This window comes from Symphalangus syndactylus, chromosome 15 (genome assembly GCF_028878055.3).
Source record: "Symphalangus syndactylus isolate Jambi chromosome 15, NHGRI_mSymSyn1-v2.1_pri, whole genome shotgun sequence".
Lineage (NCBI taxonomy): Eukaryota > Metazoa > Chordata > Mammalia > Primates > Hylobatidae > Symphalangus > Symphalangus syndactylus.
The window spans coordinates 7,895,393-7,916,073 of NC_072437.2; the positions used below are offsets into that span (position 1 = coordinate 7,895,393).

Here is a 20,681-nt window from a genome sequence, read left to right on the forward strand (position 1 = left end):
GTCACCCAGGCTGGAGTGCAGTGGCGTGATCTCAGCTCATTGCAACCTCGGCCTCCCTGGCTCCAGCAGTTCTCCTGCCTCAGCCTCCCGAGTAGCTGGGATTACAGGTTCCTGCCACCACGCCAGGCTAATTTAAAAAAAATATATATTTTTAATAGAGACAGGGTTTCACCATGTTGGCCAGGCTGGTCTTGAACTCCTGGCCTCAAGTGAACCACCGCACCCGGCCTCTAGTGCCTTTGTGCTATAATCCGGAGGTTGAGTTGCCACAGGGACCAGAGAGCCTGCAAAGCCTCAAATGCTTTTCATCTGGCCCTTGATAGACAGCCTTTGCCGACCCCTGCTCTCAAGCACAGCTGTGAAATCCAGCTGGGTCTGCCTGCAAGGTGGTGCGGTTGCATCACACCTGAGGCCCACTGTAGGTGGCCCTGTGGGGCGCTAGGACGCTGGCCTTGCCATGTTGTCAGTGACAGGTCTGGGCTGTGCTATGGCAGTGCACACGGTAGGGCTTCTGTGCACAGCAGCAAAGGCGCCAGGAGAGCACGAGGGGTGGGGGGGTGCGGGCAGGGAGCGGCCTTGGCACAGATGACCTCAAGTGTACCTGAACGTGCATGTTTCCCGTGGGGTGTGTCCAGCCAGAGTGTGAGCAGCGTCTCCCTGGGCAGAGGTGCGTCAGGCCGTGGGACTGCCTGGGACCATTTCCTTTGGCTGGGGCACAAGGAGACGGAGGACCACGCCAGAGCAGAAACCACCCCTCTGCCCAAGGAAAAGGACCACAGGCTGTTTTCAGAGAGACCAGGAATAGCAGAGGCCTCCTGGCCCACGGTCCCCAGGAGAAAGAGGCCATGCTTTCCAATGGAAACCAGGTTCATCTCTGGAGAGCTGTGTCTAGAAAGTGCAGTTCACCAAACAGCATAAACTCCAGAAAAAGGCAACCCACACTTGGAATAAAGGTGAGAAGGGCGCCGAGCATCGATTGCAGAAGTCCTTGGAGCCAAAGCTACGCGAGGATGCTGGCGCTGGGGCGTGGGGCTTGGCCTGCCGGTTCTGGAAGGGTCTGTTCCAGCCGCCGAGGACTTGGGCTCAGCTGATTCAGCAGTGAACACACAGGCAAGTTAACGACAGGGTGGGTCATGGCAGTCCATCCCTCTTCTCTGTAGGAAAGCCGCAGACGATGGCCGGGTCCTCTACGGCTCTTGCTGTGTAGACACTACTCAAAAGTAGCATATTCTGAAAGGTGGTGAAACTCCTGGAGTTGAACAGCAGAGGAGTGTGTGCTTTTGTGAATAAACGAATGGTGGCTGGGCACAGTGGCTCACACCTGTAATCCCAGCACTTTGGGAGGCCGAGGTGGGTGGATCACCTGAGGTCAGGAGTTCGAGGCCAGCCCAGCCAACATGGGGAAACCTGGTGTCTACTAAAAATACAAAAATAAGCCAGGCGTGGTGATGCGTGCCTGTAATCCCAGCTACCTGGGAGGCTGAGGCAGGAGAATCACTCTAACCTGGGAGGCGAAGGTTGCAGTGAGCCGAGATCATGCCCCTGCACTCCAGCCTGGGTGACAGAGTGAGACTCCATCTCAAAAAAAAAAAAAAAAAGAATGGTAGAATGGTGTCCTGACCTGTATTCAGTTAAAATCTCAGGGAGGGCAAGCAGATGCCCTGTCTGCAGTCATCTGTCTCTGAGCGTGGCATCGCGATGCTCCCTGTAAGTGAGTGTCTCAACTATGCACTGTTCCAAGTTCTTCTGCTGCTTATCTGTGGTCACTGCAGGGCTGGGGGAAGCTTTAGGTCCCTTGGCCTCTGAACTGTGGTTCTCAGAGGACCCAGGGTTGGAATCTGTTCATCTGGACACAGCTGTTGGCTCATAGGGATGGAGGCAACCTCCTCTGGAATCAGAGTGAGGAACTGGGAGGATCTTGGGCAAAAGGCCAGCTGTACCACTGTGCGTCAGCACTTCGTCGTGGTTTACGTTTTGGAAATCTAAGAGTCTGGGGTGTGGCTCTCAATCTTGTTGGGGCACCAGTTTCCCCCAGAGCACCAGAGGTGACCAGGCCCTGATGCAAGATGGGGAGAGAGGGTTTGTGCATTTAACAACAGACCAGCTGGTTGAGAAACTCAAACTGCAGAAGGAACTATACGTAGTTCACTAATAGGTGACTTACGCTGTGAACATGGAAGAGATGTTCCGGATAACATACAGGTGTAACTTGATTCTAGTGCGAAGTTCCAATTCCTCCTCATTGATAGAGCCCTTAGTCAGCAAATCTCTCTCTCTGTCTCTCTGTCTCTCTCTCTCTCTTACACACACACACACACACACACACACTCACCGTGGATGTATCGAGCACTGTCTTTCTGCAAAGCGCTTTGTCAAGGTGGTTTGGGGACCAGCCTTGCCCTGGTCCTGACCCTGCTACCTGTGTTCTTCCATTACCCTGGTCTCGTTCTGTTCCTGGTGCACGTGCTCTTAGCCATTGATGATATTGGTGATAGAATACAATGCTCAGAGCCCTCTGAGTCTGTCCGCAACAAATTAACATTCAATCCTAAAACTGTACAGAGTTTGGGAGGTGGCTGGCTGTTGCCCTTGGTGTTAGGCTGTTGGTTGGTCCTGCCCAGACCCACAGGAGGTGGCACGGCTGCCATCTCTAGTTTCTGGAGCCATCTCTGAGCTCCCTAATGTTGCAGTGCTCCCCACTGCTCACACACACCCCTTCCTCTGAGGTGGTTTTGATCTGTTCCCTCCCTGACCCCAAGTACAGAAGCTCTGTTTTTTCCTATTTGTGGCAAAATCCTTTCTTCCTTGTAGATGTCAGGATGTAGCTGATTAACTCTGTTTCTAGATTAAAGATTCTCAAAATGTGGTTCTAGGATAAGTAGCAGCCACATCCTCACTGAAAACAATGGGAAAACCTGGATAAAATGCAGATGTGTATACTGAAAAACTCCCAAGATGGGCAGAACTTGAGTGGTCAAGATTAAGAGAGAAGGAAATTTGCAGATGTGAGTTTTATATTCTGAGCTCATCACCCCCTTGAGGTATTTGCTGATTCTTATGCATACAGACAGGTTGAGCAGCACAGCAGAAAGCAGTTGCTAGGAGGCTTTCGGCAATCTCCCAGGGCTGGGAAGAAAAAACGGGAGTTAAGGGCTTCTTACACAGTCAGGGCTTCAGGTGCTAAGATCCCAGAAAGAAGGCTTGTTCAGTGTAGTGAGTCCAACTAGCCAATCTGCTTGTCCCCCTAAAGCATTCCCTAAGTCCTCAGCTGTGCTGCTGGGGAGAAGGTCAGCAGAAAGTGGTAGCAGAGAGGCTGAGGAGCTAAAGAGCTTTCAAGCAGTCTCCCTGTGTAAAAAATAAAAGTTGCATTTGAAGGGCCCTGGTAAATTCTCAGAGCTCTAAATTGGAACTCCCATAGGAACAAGCAAAACTCGAAATAGACCAGGTGTTACAAAGACAAATCTGGTATTAAAACACTTTAATTAAGATGATCTGTCCTCACTCTAACTGGCTACCAGAGCTAGATGTCTTTCAGTTTCTAGTTTTTCATCAAACGATGTCCAGCATTCCATCAAAAAGTACCAATCATATCAATAATCCAGGCAATAGAAACAAACTTCTGGATAATACAGATATTGGAGTTATCAAATACAGATTAGACATAACTATGATTAATATATCCATAAAACAGATGACACAATGGTGAACATCACAGATAGGTGGAATCCATAGAACCAAATGGAAATTCCAGGATTAAAAGACAGTAATTAAAATTTAATTATGATGATTAAATGATAATCCAAAGCTGAAAAGAGATTTAGTGATCTGGATGTAGGTCAGGAGAAAATATTCAGATTAAAATAAAAGAGAACAAAGAATGAAAAATAAAAAGAGTATAAGAAAAATGTGGGACACAGCACAAACATTGAACATGCATAATTGGAGGAGAGAAGAGAGAAAAGAGGCACAGAATATTTGAAAAGACAGAATTTTTCAGAACTTACTAAATAAGCCATGGGTTCAAATATCACCATAAACCCCAGACAGGATAAATGCAATGAAAACACAGCTAGGAACATCATTGTAAAAATGCTGAAATGAAAAGACAAAGAGAAATGATTAACATTAGCGAGAGGTAGAAAGACACATTACTGTCCAAGGAGCAGGAATAACACAGAGAGTGACAGCAGATTCCCCAGGAGAAATGATGGAGGTCAAAAGACAATGGAAAACAAAGTAACTGGTAATCTAGAGCCTACATCTAGTGAAAACATTCTTCAAAACATGAAGGTAAAGATATTTTCAGACAAATAAAAACCTGAGGATTTTCCCAGTAGGCCTACACTAAAATACTAAATGGAGTTAGTTGGCAGGAATGTACTGCTAGCCAGAAGCATTAAAAATGCACAACAGAATGAATAACAAATAAAGGAGTAAATATGTGGATAAATCCAAAACAAATATTAACTGCATAGAACTAAGTATAATATTTTGAAGCATTTAAAATAGATGTAGAATTAAAATCTGTGACAAAAATAATGCAAAAAATGGTAAGTGGAGTTAAGTATTCTCCTATTCTTGCATTATTCAGGAAATGGAAAAAGTACTAATTTTAGGTTCTAGGAAGTCCAAGATGCATACTGTAATAGTCTGTAATATAACCTTTAAAATAAATATTAAAAATACATAATCCATGATCTAATAGAGGGGAAAATTGAATGAAAAAAAAACTTGCTCAATCCAAATAAAGTGAAAGAAGAGAATAGGAAGTGGTAAAAGTATTAATTTTAGGTGATAGTAAGTCAAGGATATATATTGTAGTCTCTAATATAACCTTTAAGACAATATTAAAATACATAATGATCTAATAGAGGGGAAAATGGAATAAAAAAATGCTTGCTTAATCCAAATAAAGTGAAAGAAGAAAAAAATGAGGCATGTGAGACAAATAGAAAATAGTTGCATCATAGATACAAACCCAGCTATAGCACTGCTTATATTTCATGGAAAAGGATGAAATATTCCAATTAAAAGACAAAAGGACTGAATTTCTAAAAATGTGCTCCTATATATTACCTAAAATATATATATATGTATTTATTAAATATAACATTACAGTGAAGTTTAAAGTAATAGGATGGAAAATGATATACCATGCCAACATTTACCAAGAGAAAGTTAGCGTGGCCATGTTAATATCAGACAAAATGAATATCAGGCAAGAAGAAGTACTACAGATAAAGAGGAATATTTCATAACAATAGAGCCTTAAATTTACCAGAAAGACAGTTTAGTCTGTAGGACCCTAGCAAAATGGCTTTGAAACATACAAAACAAAATAGAACTAAAGAAATAAATCCCTCGCATTCACAGTGGGGATCTTTCACACACCTCTTTTGATACTGGATGACCAAAGACGAATGAGTAAGGAGATATTTTAACCACACAATTAACAAACTTGACCCGATTGACTCTAATGGGATCCCACCCCCACAAAACTGCAGAATACACCATCCTCCCAAGTTCCAAATGGAATTTTTACCAAAATCGGCTGTATGTTTGGCCATAAATCAAATCTCAAAAAATTTCAAAAAACTGAAATCATACAGCATACATTAATATGTTTCACCATTTTCTCCCACCCATAACATATAATAGGGGACCACTCTGGCCACAATTCCCACCCTGGGTGGCAGAGCCCCCCCGACACTCACCCTGCCCTGGCACCTCTGGGACACTTTCTTCCTGGAATGCCCATCCTAGTACATGTGGGGGGGTCACTTCCACCTCACAGGCACGTCTTTAACACCCCTGTAAGCCAGTTCATCACTTGCCTTGGGGTAGCTAATATTAACATTGATGTTTTTCCTCCCAGCTTAGTTCCCAACTCTGTCTTAGGCCTCCTGGGAACAGCAAGGGTGTGTCCCATACAGCAAGGGGGGCGTGCTTGAGCCCTGCACAGTAATCGTCAATCTGGAGACCCAATGTGTTCCCGTGGCTGTTTTCAGTGCCGTCCCTGACAGAGGGAATATTTTGATGTGATCAAACTAATACATCAAACTTCCAGCTTTTGAAGACTGTGTAATCAGGGATCTCATGTGGTCAGGACAGAGGAGAGAGAGTGGTCAAATCAATGACACTTTTTATATTTTGTCTTCTCTGGGTCAGCATTGCTTTGCCGAGGTTTCCTGGGGGGCACACCCTGCAAGGCCCCACTTGGAAAACGATGATGCCATTGGCGATTAAAACATCCAGCAGCAAGGGCCTGGTTTGGGGCACGGTGTCAGGGCTGCAACAGGCCACGTGACGGTGTGGCAGTGAGTGAGCCAGTGAATACCTCTGAACCCCAGGCCCACTCGTGGAGTGGAGGCGACGCCTGCCTCCTGGCCTTGCTGTGAGGACTCGGTGGCCCACTGTGCATGGAAACAACTTACAAACCACTGAGTTCGCTAAAAATGCTTTGTGAGATCCATGCACAAAACAGAAAAATAAAAACTGCAAGTGCGCAAAGAAAGGAGAAGAACTACACGGAGCTGTCCCTGTATTAACAGGCTGCAGCGTGGTTTTGTAGACACAGGATAGCATTGGGCATCAGAAATAACTGCATCCTGCCCTGCCACTGACTTACTGAGTAGCTAGTGAGTCATGTGTCCTCGCTGCCTCGGTTTCCTCATCTGGAATTGAGGGATTGCATGAAAGGCCTCAAAGGGCCATTCCAATACAAGCATTCTCTGATTCCAAACCCTCAGTCCTCTGCAGTTGCCTTGGAGACACCACAGAAAGAGGGCATAGGACGTTTGCGTCTCTTAGGAAGAGAGCACAGCCAGCAGCTACAAGTACAGTGGCATCGTCTACTTCCGTTTCCAGCTGCCTTTGAAAATGGCATTATTAATAGAAAGGACACCAATCCACTGCTAGACTGTGCAGAGGGCACGGAAGTCGTCTGTCCAGGATTGTTCTCAAACGCGATCCATGAGCTTCTCCAAGCCTGGCTGCCGTTCTAGAGAAATGGGAAAATCATGTTTTGTCCTAAATCTTTCCAGACGGGTCACCTCAATGAGTCCAGCAGAGGTTGCAGCCTGTCCACAGTCAGAATCAGTTTGGATAAGAAAAGTTGCCCAAGATGTGTCCTGGTCACCCCCAGCCCCTACCCCCAGGTAACATTGTAGGTCACACACACCACCTGGAGCAAACCTTCACCTTCCACAACACACAGTCCCAGCCAGCATTCCCAAGCTCAGCAAACATTCTGATGCAATGAGGCTTCATGTGTGCGCATGTGTTGTGTGTGTGTGTGTTGCATGTGTGCATGTATTGTATGCACATGGATTGCACGTGTGCACATGTTGCATGTGTATGTGTTGGATGTGCATGCACATTGCATGTGTGTGCATGTTGCACGTGTGTTGTATGCACACATGTATGTGTGCACATGTATGTGTGCATGTGTTGTATGTGCATGTGTTGTGTATGCATGTGTTGTGTGTGTATGCATGTGTTACATGTGTGTGCATGTGTTATATGTGTGCGTGTGTATTTTGCAATGCATGGCAGCAGGGAAGAGACTCTCAGGCCTTCGTAGTCTCTGTTCCTCATGGACGAATTCTTTATGAGCTCTGAGATTATGTTATTTGTAGACAGAATATTCTGATGCTCTTATTTCCAGGTTTGATATGGTTTTTTGTTTCTTGTTTTCTTTTTTTTTAAAAAAAAACCCAAATCCCACATACCCTCTGGCTTAACACTTAAATAAACCAACTCCAATTGAGATCGTGTGAATAAACGATTTTCCTTTATGCGGAATGGTTCAGAGAACATGGGCGTGTGCACACAAGTGCCCTGTTCCAGAGGCTGGTGGGTGGGGATTCTAGCAGGCTCGTCTCCTGCGCAGGGGCTCTGGGGATGCAGCCTCACTGACTGCCTTGGCTCCTGCTCTGTGCACTTGTCCTCTGCTGCTCTTTACGGAAAATGTTTCCTGTGTGGAAAGAGAGATTTTGAGCCTGGCAGTGTGTGGTGTGAGGGAGATGGAGGCACCGGCAGGATCGAGGGACACCAGGGGACAGGAGGAACCGAGCCCTCAGTTGTGGAGGGAGGGGAGAGCCCCGCGGATGTGTCCGAGGCAGGAGGACGGAGGGGGCGCTGGCTGCGTCAGGCTGCCTTTGGCCACCTGCGGGGCCACCCTGTCCCGTGTCATTTCCCCCGCGTTCTCCCTCAGAACCCATGGACAACTCCAAGCTTGGTGGAGCTGGGCTGGTCCTCCTCCTCCTCTTCCCCTCACGGTGGCCGGCTGTGGATCTCACTCCTGGGATGTCAGTACCAGGAGGTTGGGGACCCCTGGTTCTTCACTGTCCAATATTGCCAGGGCTCTGGAAGTCCCCACTGTCACCTTCGGGGCTTCTGTTGCCGACGGCCACAACTAGAGGTGCTGATGACGTACGGGAGCTTCATCAGTGCAGAGGCCCCTGTCTTTTGCTGTCTGTGTTATAGGAGCATTTGTGATTCTCCCTGCAGAACAGTCAGATCCCAGGGAAATGGAACCTTGACAAGGTCAATCATGAAATTGTATCTAAAGCAGCAGAGGTTGTCCTGGACAGCGGCACAGTCTGGGAAATTGGCCGTAGCTTGAACGACCGCTCACTGCCCTTTCTACACCACGTGTGTTGGCCTGGTCCCTGCTGCTGGGGGCACGAGGAGACCTTGTGGCCTGGGGTTTCATGGTCCTGGGACTTACATTGGCCTGGCAAAGTCTGAACATGGGGGGCTGGGGGCCCCACTTCAGAGAAGCTCCTGGCCTGTGCTCGATGACAACTAGTGCAGCAGGGAGGTCTCCAGAGACGCTTCCCGGGACCGTCCTCATCGGCATTTTAACAAAGGACAAGCTGGCCGGCTTCCCACGCTTGTGGACAGTGAGGGGCTGGGAGCAGCAGCCGACAGGCTGGATGGGGAAGTCAGAACCCCAATGCCTTAAGAGGGGACAGGGAGGCCCACCTAACCATCCTCTAGCGGGTGAGCTTCCAGGCAGGGCTGCCTGTTCTATGTGAGAAGCCCCAGAGCCTAGGACAGTGCCTGGCACGTGGTGGGTGCTTGGGAAGCACCAGTGGAGGTGAGTGAAGGTGACAGGTTCTCAACGTCTGGCTCTGTGCTTGGGCTATGAAAAGCCAGCCGTGTGGCTCAGCAATGGCTCATTTGCCAAAGTCTTTGGCGTTCACAGACAGCAGCTTGGGATTCGTTGTGTGACGCGCTCCAGATGGGGGGGTCTCAGGCTGCGTGGACGGGCAAGTGCTGCAGGGTATGGGGGGAGGGTCTGGGCACACTGGGCTGCCATGTGACTTAGGGATACTGGGAGGACAAGAGGGCTGTCAGCCTCACCCAGGACTGGCTCCCAGGTGTTCTGGAAAGCTCTGAGGAGAAGCCTGGGGCCAGGGGCAGAAGCCACAGGATCTGCATGGCCAACTCTTAGCAGGCGGACAGTGGTGGAGCTGTGTGAACAGGGAGTGGAGAAGGGCTGGACCGGGGGTCCCCATGCTACGAGAGGGTGGAGGGCGTCCTGAGAGGGGTGTGGGGGCCCTTCCTGGGCCTGTCATGGGGGGAGCAGGCTCCTGTCACCACGTGGTTGGGACTCTTGTGTGGGTGGGTGGTGGCAGCCTTGTGAGTCCTGATTATTCTTGGGAAAAGGGGGACTGGTCCCCTGCTCCGTTCGGCTGAAAAGGGAGAGCACTCCCTCATTGACATGGGCCTCGACTCCTTGAATTGGACTTGTCCGGTCAGGGGTCCACACATCAACGGTCGGACAGGGGCTCTTGTGGAGCTCAGGTGGGTCCACCTGGGGGCTGGGCTCACCTGCTCTCCCTGGAGCGGCTCAGAGACACACCTGTCCCTTGAGCAGGAAAAAAATCCCCAAACAAGAAGACACTTACCTATTATTTCCAATCTACCTGGAGATCTTCCGGTATTTTGAAGGATTTTGTCCAGAATGGATAGATTTTCATACTGAGTGTTCTTTGAATTCTTCTTTTCTGTGGGGAAAACAGTAAGTACAATGATCATGCTTTGTAAATAATTAAGGCATGATTCCACTTTTCCTTTTAACTTCAGGGAGCCATAAGCGCTGAGCAAAGCAGCGCCCACGCACAGAGCAAGCGAGGTGAGGTGCCGCGGCTTCTGGAGACACAGCCTCAGGCGAGGCCATCAAAAACATTTCCTCCAGCAAGCCCCAGAAAGTGTGGCTTGGTGCCCAAGCAATGAGTGGAGTCCTACATCTTTATGCTTTCTCTGCGTTTTCTCTTTACACTCTTAGGAGACGCTAGCATAGAATTATTCTGTCCACTCTGTGTCCTAAGGGCTCCCCACTGCTGGTGGTGAGCAGGGCTCCCTTCTGTGGATCTGACACTCATGGTCACTTGAGCTGTGGTCCTTGGGCCCGGACACAGGTTTTACAGACACTGAATTTCCCCCACCTCTCTTCCTGTCCAGACCTTTCTACCAGTAACTATGCTGTGTGGTCCCCGCTGCTCAGGAAGAGGTGCAGGGAGTGTGAGGCGACATCAGTTCAGTAGCGGCTCCAAGTCCCCCCAAACTGGCCCTGGCTGTTGCAGCTGTTGGGTGGGGGGCTCCCTTTGGAGTAGCCCCCAGCCTGGGAGGCACCTTTCCTAGTGGGGCCCCCTACAGAGAACCCTAATCCTCTGCCTTTATTTACTCTTCTTACTCTCAAAGCACGCCAGGAGGCCTCTCTTTAGTTCTCCCAAAACTCTGTGCAGGTGCAACCTGGAATCCTTAAAAATATGGTTTGGTACATCTGCATTTTGTGAACGCATGAATAATGACTACTGTTGACTGGCCTGACCCCTCAGTCTCATTTCTTGGAAACAAGAACCCCTTATATATCTGCCGAGCACCTACCAGGCTCAGCAGGTATTGTGAGTAAATGAGTCTCTTGTTGACATTAATGTTACAGGAAATGAATGATTATGAGATGAATTTATATATGTCCTATGGGATACTTAGATTTTACCAGGTTCCAAAGTCTTAAACTGAAGTTTAGGCACAATCAGTATGTCAGGAATGATATTATGAACCACGAAACTTTTCCTATTCCCAGAAATTACAGATTACGTGGGGAAGTTGGGTTTTCTGGCAACAAGGAAGAGAGCATAGTTGCAGATCTATTTTCCTCTTAATCCATTTTACATTAAGAGGAACGTGGATCTGCAAACATTCATTAGAGGCTGCAGGCATCCTTAAAGGCTGCTTCGGGCTTTAAAAACATTTATCTAAATTAGTCTTAGGTGCTCAGTTTATATGTTTAATAAGGACACAAGCCCATGGAACAATTTTTAAGTTTTAGAAAAGACGTTCAGTGAAACATCAGGCTGTTACCAGTGGTTGGTCCTCAACCAGTTTCCTGGAGTCCACAACTGTGACCCACTTTCCTGTGTATCTTTCCAGGGATAACCTACACCAGAGAGATTGCTGCCAATTTCATACTCAAAATGAATTCACACAGCGTATTTTTCAGAGAAGATTCCTTAGAAAATTTTGGCAGATAATTCAGGTTAGCTATTTGTGGAAACATATGTAATTCGTCATTTAATATAAAACATTTTATCTTTAGTTTGCTTATTTGTAGAGTGTAATCTCTAGCCCTTGGGAGTCCCAGGGAAGTGTATATGAAGCTAACATTTCCCCGTTCCCTATGTATGTGTGGTTTCATTCAACTATAGGGCACCTGGTGAAGCCCGTGGGTAATACTTAGTGTTCATGTGTAGATGAGGCCCCAGTGAGGCAAAGCACCTTCCTAAGGGCACTGAGGTTGTATGCAGCTGAGCTGGGAGAACCCAGGGGCCGTCACCCCAGTCCTTGCTTTTCCTTCCAGAGTTGAAATGCAGAGCTTTTCACAGTTCCAGGATTCTCAATGGAACCACATGGGTAAAAATCTAGTATTTGAATTTTTAATGTCTGGAAAGGATGGAGTAACAAGGATTAGATTTATCCTCCCAATTTAATTAAAAAACAAGAAAAAATATATGAAACAGTGATTTCTCATATATCAAAAATTAATCAGCAAAGACCAGTGATCCCCTGAGAGATGGAAAGCAGCTGAATGTAGCCCTATGCTTGCTTCAGGCACTGCCTGGAGAGTTTCCAGGGCAGCATTAGGAGTGAGAACTTAGGCAGAGCCCAGTGATCTCAATATACTGAGGGGTTTGGAGAGGTCAAAGTAGCTAGAGTTCAAAGGACAGAGTGAGAGACACACACACACACACACACACAGAAAGAGAGAGAGAGAGAGAGATGCAAGGGATGCCTCGAGCCTTCAGCTGATTACTGGCCAGTGAATGGCTGTAAGAAAATTACTCAAGGATGGAAAAAGGACCACACAACTGAACAGGCAGAACAATTTCCAGAGCTCACACAGTCCAGAAATAAGTGGGATTCCTGTCAGAAAACATTGAAAAAAAAACCCTCATAATACACAGGACATTGAGTGCACAGAATTACATTGCCTCAGTAGTGGGGAATAGTAGACTTAGAATAAATGCTGCTTGGTCCCATCTAATATAGCATAAAAGCAAGCCTCAAAAGGACCAAACTGCTTTAAAGTAACTTAACTGGGTAAAAGAACAGGCTCAATACTAGTTTTCAAAATACAAGACTATCCAACACATAATGAAATAAAATTCACAACGTCTGGCATTCAAACAAAAATGACCAGGTATGTGAATAAGCAATAAAATATCATCTACAATGAGAAGAAAAATTAATCAAAATTGACCCAGAAATGACACATGAGAGTAGAATTAGAAAGCAAAAGTATTAAAAATGTTTTTATAAAACTATATACCATATGTTCAAGAAGCATAGAATGTCAGATTAGGTAAAAAAGCAAGAGCCAACCATAGGCTGTCTATAAGAAATCCCCCTGAAGACACAAATGGGTTAAAAGTAAAATGATAGACAAAGATATGACATGCTAATACCAATCAAAAGAAAGGTAAAATAGTTACTTAAATCTCAAAGTATATTTAGGGGCAAATAATATTACTAGGAATAAAAGAGTCATTTCTTTCTTTTTTTTTTTTTTGAGATGGGGTCTTACTTTGTTACCCAGGCTGGAGTGCAGTGGCACCATCTTGGCTCACTGCAGTCATGACCTCCTGGGCTAAAGCAATCCTCCTACCTCAGCCTCCTGAGTAGCTGAAACTACAGGTATGTGTCACAACACCAAGCTAATATTTTGTTTTTTGTAGAGATGAGGTCTTGCTATGTTGCCCAGGCTGGTCTTGAACTCCTGGGCTCAAGTGATCCTGTTGCCTCAGACTCCCAAAGTGTTAGGATTACAGGCACGAGCCACTGCACCTGGCCAAGAGTCATGTTGCAGGGATAACTCACCAAGAAAACATAACAATCCTACAGGTTTATACACCAAATAAGATGGCTTCAAAGTACATGAAGGAAACACTGCTAGAACTAAAAGGAGTAATGAACACATCCACAATTATCGTTTGAGATTTCAACAGTGCTTTCTCAATAATCAACTGAACAAGTAGATTGAAATTTAATAAGGATATGGAAGAGTTGAATGAATCTACTTAGCATACTTGATCTAATTGATATTTATAGAACAGTCCACCCCTTAACAGTATAATACACATACTTTTCAGGAACACTTGGAATATTTGCTAAAGCACACTATATTCTGGGCTACATTTAAAGTTTTAAAATTCATTTAACAATAATCATGACATATAACATATGTTTTCTGACCAAAATATAATTAAATTATAAATCAATAAAATTATGGTATCTGGAAAAAACTTCCAAATATTTGAAACTAAACAGAACACTTCTTTTTTTTTTTTTTTTTTTTTTTTTTTTGAAATGGAGTCTTGCTCTGTCACCCAGACTGGAGTGCAGTGGCATGATCTCGGCTCACTGTGACTTCAGCTGCCTGAGGTCAAGTGATTCTCCTGCCTCAGCCTCCCATGTAGCTGGGATTACTGGTGCCCACCATCAAGCCCAGCTAATTTTTGTATTTTTAGAAGAGATGGGGTTTCATCATTTTGGCCAGGCTGGTCTCAAACTCCTAACCTCAAGTAATCCATCTGCCTTGGCCTTCCAAAGTGCTGGGATTACAGGTGTGAGCCACCATGCCCAGCCTAAACAGCACACTTCTAAACAACCTATGGATCAAATAAGAAATTTAAAAGGTGAATGATAAAGTATTTTGAACTGGATGAAAATAAAAACACAACATATTGGAATTTATGGGATGAGATAAAAGTGATACTTAGAGGAAATCACTAAACATTTCTATTAGAAAAGATGAGAAGTCTCAAACCTATGATCTAAGTATTCACATCAAAAACTTAGAAAAAAGGGGAAATAAAATTTACAATAAGCAGAGGAAAGGAAATAATGTTGAGAGAAGAAATCACTGTAATTAAAACCAAAATCAATAGAGGAAAATGAAACAAAAAACCTGGTTCTCTGAGCAGATCAATAAAATGGATGAACCTCAAATCAGACTGAGGGATTTTTAGAAAGATACAAATTACTAGAGAATTGCTATCACTACAGTTCCTGCAGACACTGAAAATGAATTAAAAAAACTATTGTGAACAACTTTTGCCAATAACTTTGCCAACTTAGGTGAAATGAGAAAGTTCCCATAAGGACCCAAATTATCAAAGCTTATTAAAGAAATAAATACACAAAATAGCTTTCTATCTATTAAATAAATGAAGATTGTAGTTAAAACCCTTCCATAAAGAAAATATAGGCCCAGATATCTTCACTGATAAATGCTATCAAACATTTTGGGTAGAAATAATATTCATTTCATATGAATGTATCTAGAAAATTCAAGAAGAGAGACTATTTCCCAACCCATTTCTATGAAACCGTTATTACCTTAAAACCAAAGCTAGAGAAAAGCATTAAAAACCCAACAAACCACAGACCAATGTCCCCCAGGGATACAGATGCAAAAATTCTGAACTAAATTTTAGCAAATTAAATCCAACAATATAATGACCAAGTGGGTCAAAAATCAATCACATGTGATTCTCCTCATCAACAGAATAAAGTAAAACCAAGTGACCATCCCAACAGATGCAGGGCTGCAAGCTGCAGCTGATGGTCAACTGTGGACGCACTGGCTTTAGTGAATAAAGCTGCCTTGGACGCAGCCATGCTCATTCTTTCATACACCATTCACGCTGCTTTTGTGCTCCCATGGCAGGGTCGAGGAACAGAGCCCATGTTGCCCTCAAAGACTGGAAGATTTACTGTCTGATTTTATACAAAAAATATTTGCTATGCTCAGAATAGATTCAGAAAAAGCTTTTCTCAGAATTCAAACTCCATTCATGAACAAAACTCTCAGCAAACTAGGAATGGAAGGCAACTTCTTCAACCCAACAAAAGGAATGTATAAAAAATCCCTGCAGCTAACATCATCCTTCCTAGCAAATGACTGAATGCTTTCACTCTTATGAAAGAATGTCTGTGCTTATCACTCCTATTCAACATTCAACATTGCACTGGAGATCCTAACTAGTGATACAGGGCAAGAAAAAGAAACAAAAGGCATATGTGTTGGAAAGGAAGAACAAACGATTCCCAGGTGATATAATCCTCTACGTAGAAAATCCAAAAGAATCTACAAAAATGCTGCTGGAACTAAAGAGTGAGTTTAGTAAGGTTATGGGTTATAAAGTCAATATACAAAAGCAATAATATTTCTATATATACTAAAAATGAATAACTGGATATTGGATTTTAAAAAGTGTCATTTAAAATAATATCAGTAACTACTAAACACTTATGTATAAACCTAATAAAATATATGCAAGATCTTTATGCTAAAAACTACAAAATGTGCAAGAAAGCAAAGATCTAAATAAATGGAGTTGCTCATAGGTAGGAAGACTGGAAATTGTTAAGATGGCAGATCTTACCAAATTGACCTACAGATTTGTAGCAATCCAAATTAAAATCCTAGCAGAATTTTTTGTAGACATTAATAAGCTGTTTCTTAAGTTTATACAGAAAGATAAAGGCACTAGAATAGCCAGATTGATTTTGAAAATCAAGAACAAAGTTGGAAAAATTCAAACCTGTGATTGACATACAGTAACCAAGGCAATGAAATGGACAATGAGGAAGAACAGGTTTTACATCAATAAAACAAAATAAAAAGTCCAGAAACAGACTTGCACATATATGATGAACTGATTTTCGACAAATATGCTAAGGCAACTCAAGAGAGAAAGTTGAATTTTTTAGCAAATGATGTTGGAACAATTGGATGTGAATATGCAAAAATCCAAACCAAACCAAATCAAACCGAAACAACAATAACCTCACACCATATATGCAAATTAACTCAATACAAGCATTTAATGCTATACATTTCCATTTAAGTACTTTGTATGGCAGCCCCAGGGAACCAGTAGTGACTAAACATAGTGACTGAACATAGTGACATGTGCCTGCACGGGGCTACTGTTCGTTAAGGATACAATGCTGAAATCAAATAAGTTCCCTGGGGATCCCGGTCCAGCCTCCTGGCAGATGGAATGCTGGTGCTGTCCACCCTAGGACCCGTGATGTGGGTCCAGCCTCCAGTGCCATGGGGGGTGGGGAGGCAGGGGGTGCTTTGCATCTCCCAGACCTCAGAGACTTGCAGAGATAATGTGTCCCCCAGAGCTGCCCCATCCTGTTCTTTAGCTCTCAACCAGGGCACAAAAAAATCATGTTACGCTGTGAGAGCTTCTCTCTCTCTCTCACACACATCTTCTTTGTCTCCCCGTCTCTCTCTCTCTATCTCTCTCTTTGTCTTCTCTCTCTCTGCCTCCACCCTTGGTGAAAACAAAACAGTTTCATACTTACACTCTGTCTTTATTCTGTTCTTCTTTTTCAAATGTTGGTGCCAATCGAATAAATGGACTTTATGGCCCATCCTGGGTGGCCTTGTGCTGCCTGAAAACCGGGAGCAGAGTCAGGGCACTCACTACCTTGGCTCCAGCGGCCGGGCCGAGCTGAGGGGAAGCCATCCCATTTCCTAACCACCAGGGAGAAGGCATGTTTCCTTCCAGTTGTATCGACTTCATCATCCATCTTTTCTGTTTCAGACAATTTATCCTTGTCATGTGCCATCAGTAAACATGGAGAAATGGTTTTCCCCATCTTTTCTTCAACTTTTTTTTCAACTCATGCCCTCTGACTCGCATCTGTTTCTATTGCAATGTTCTCCTGGCCTATGTCACCCTGCAGGGGAGCCTGTGCTCACCCTTGGATCCGGCTGCCCATGCCGCCTTGGCACATGGCCGCCCTGTCAGGTTGCATCTGAGTTGCTGGTAAGGTCACTAGGACTTTGTGGGATTTACCTTTCCTCCATGTTAATGAATCCAAGGGGTTTTTCCTTTACATTCTCACAGAAGCATCTTCTCCAGTCCTCTGCTCAAATAAGGGTCAAGGTTTCACATTCTCCTCAGTGTCTATGCATTCATTCATTCATTCATTCATTCAACAAACACCTACTCAAGGCAAGGTGCCAGGGTCAGCATGGAGGGTGCACTGTCTCATTCAGGAAGCCTTGTTCCAACGGGGTGATATGGACGTACCAAGAAATATCTGCAGCCCAGAGCAGCAGGTACTGAGACAGCATGAATAGACAGCTCCCAGCCCAGGAGACCACGCCCCCAGCCCTGCCTCTTGTGTTCCTGTCATCTTAGGAGCTGAGCTAAATCAGGAGCTGCCTGGACACTTCCATTTGGCTTTTGGCAAAAATTAAAAGGCATGACTCAGGCTGGAGGAGGAGGTGAGAGGAAGCAAGCAATAATTGGCAGTAGAGGGTCCCAGAGGAGGCACTTTGTAAGATTCAGACTCCATTTCTTTAACCCTGTGCCATGGAAGCAGGGTTTGAATTTCAGGATGGATTTTTATTTTAATGAAAAGGACCAAGCCCCCAACACAATGCGATTTTCTATATGTGAACTTCTGTCATTCTGTTCTCATCAGAGAAACAGCTCATTCGAGTAGATCATCCAGATCCTCCCTGGCCCGGGCCAGCCCTCATTCCTGACGCATCCTGAAGTCCACAGACTGCTGCAGGGAAGCCATGACTGGGTAAGAAGCAGAAGCTCCGCTTCAGTGTGATGAGAAGGCTAAACGCAGAATTGAAATGATGGTGGTGACAGGGGAATCTTCACGCTCCCAATGCAGCATCACCACGGATGCACCTAGGCTCTTTGGAGGGCAGCAGAGATGCTGGTGGAGACAGGGAAGAGCAGTGCTGGTCATGTGCGGTGCCTGCGGGTGGGTAGGGGCTGCTCTGCCTCACCCAGGGGGGTCCTTGTTCAGATTCACCCCATATTTATCAGGCTTTTGTTTGCCCCTGCCTCCCGCATCTTGCTTCTCCTGCCTCAAATCCTTCATGACGTTTTCTTTAAACCGAAGTTCTCTCAATGTGAAATGCTTGGCCTTTTCCAGCAAAGTCTATTTTGCTCTCACTGGCAGATACTTCAGCTGGGTATGGAATTCTATGTTGATAGCCATGCTTTTAAAAAAATCTTTTGAAGATATGATTTGCTGTCTTTTGACTTCTATTGTTTTCTGTGGAAATAACCATCTACAGTCTAATCGTTCTGTTTTAGAAATCTTAACTTGTTTCAGGTTGATTGCCAGATCGTCTCAGATTTTGGAGTTCTGCAGCTCTACAAGTGGTATGTCAATTTCATTTCCATTTCTCTTCCTTTAGAACATGCTGTGATTCCTGAATCTGAGGATTTATGTTTTTCACTGGTGTGGGGATAGCCTTGATAATCATTCCTTCAAACACTGCCCCTCACTCACTCTCCATTCCCTCCTGTGGGATGTTGGTTCTTACATTTTATGTTTCCTGGTCTCTGGTTTCATAGTTCTATATGCTAAACTTGTGTAATGTCTCAGGTTCACCTTCCAATTTACTTTTTTTTCAATTATGACAGATCTGCTGTTCCACTCATCACTTCATCTTGAATTTTAATGACTTTTTGTTTCCGTTTCTCCTAGTTCTTTTTTGGTATTTGACAACTTTGCCTGTTTTTCACAGTGTCTTGATATTTTCTGTTCTCAATTCCATTTCTGTGCCATGAATAATTTTAAGCATGTTTATTTTAGCATAAGCATTTAATGCTATAGATTTCCATTTGAGCACTGCTTCAGTTGCATCCCACAACTTTTGACATGTTGTGTTTTCCTTTTCATTTAATTAACTCTTTCCCATTTGCCCCGAGAATACTTGCCAATGGTACTTGTGGCAGCAGCATCTACCCCAAGATACCTTTGTCATGAAATATTTCACTTTTAATTTTTGAATCGCTCGAGTATATCGACTTTGGAAACAAAAGCCATCGTTCTATTTATAGCATTCTGTTTTTAGTAGAGGTATTTCCATTTACAAAATATAGTAATTCTCAGTTGCTGAAAATGTAAAATCCTAGAAAATATAGCATTCCTATGTGTGATGTTAACATTGTTCTTGAACAGTTGTTGGCAGAAGATTTGTTCAATAAATCTGATCTTTCTGAAATAGACAATTCTGATGATTCAGACGATTCTGATGTTAGTTCTGCTTAACTCCAAGATCACTTTTTCTATTTTATTTTCGCATTGAAAATCAGTCAGATTTGCTTCTGCCTTAAAGAGCATGTTTATGTAAAAAGCAAATGAGCACTGGCAGTGAGCTACACTTCATTTTTCTAAATGGGAAAAGGGTTAAACATTTTCGAATTTCCCTTGTGACTTCTTAAGTGTGTTGCATAATTTGCAAATATTTGGAGGATTTCCCCACATCATTTTCTATTATTGATTTCTGGTTTATTTCTGTTGTGTGCAGATAACATATTTTGGATGATTTTAATTATTTTAGACTTGTTGAAGTTTGTTTTGTGGTCAAAAATATGGTGGATGTTGGTGAATGTTCCAAGAGCATTTGTAAAGATATGCATTCTTCTGTTGCTGGGTGGATTGTGTTCTATAAAAGGTCAATTTGAGTAATTTGGCTAAAAATGTTGTTTTGGCCTTTTATGTCCTTATTCTATTTCTTTTATCAATTACTGAAAAAGAGCGCTAAAGTTTCCAAATATAGCTATAGATTTGTCTGCTTTTACTTTCGTTTCTATCAGGGTTGGCTTCATATTTGTTTTGAAGTTCTGTGGTGGAGTGCATAGATATTTGAGATTGTGTGTTTTCCTAAGAAACTGACCCTTCTAAAATGATCTAGTTTTCCTTTTGTCTTTGATAATGTTGTTTTGAAGTCAACTTTGTCTGATAGTAACATAGTGACTTCAATTTTTTTTCCTTTTTTTTCTAAAGTTTTCTAGAAAAACATTTATTTTCTCCAAGTTTTAAAGTGTGTCACCAGGTTTGTTGTACAGATTATTTCATCACCCAGCAATTAAGCCTAGTCCTTATTAGTTATTTTTTCCTGATCCTCTCCCTCCTCCCATTCTCCACCCTCAAGTAGGCCCCAGTGCCTTTTGTTCCCCCCTATGTGTCCATGTGTTCTCATCATTTAGCTTCCACTTACAAGTGAGAACATGTGGTATTTGGTTTTCTGTTCCTGTGTTAGTTTGCTAAAAATAATAGCCTCCAGCTCCATCCATGTAACTGCAAAGGACATAATTTCATTCTTT

The 20,681-nt window shown here is 43.9% G+C and overlaps 1 protein-coding gene across 1 annotated transcript in view; it reads right to left on the reverse strand.

Annotated features, from left to right (window-relative positions):
- Positions 1-7,770: 7,770 nt before the first annotated feature.
- Positions 7,771-20,681, reverse strand: part of SPACA7 (sperm acrosome associated 7) — a 58,725-nt gene continuing 45,814 nt past the window's right edge. The window contains exons 6-7 of the mRNA XM_055244514.2: positions 9,936-10,016; positions 7,771-7,975 (exon numbers count right to left, since the gene is read on the reverse strand). Of these exons, the coding sequence (XP_055100489.1) occupies positions 7,911-7,975; positions 9,936-10,016 (146 nt within the window). The 3' untranslated portion in view covers positions 7,771-7,910. The remainder of the gene's footprint in view (positions 7,976-9,935; positions 10,017-20,681) is intronic.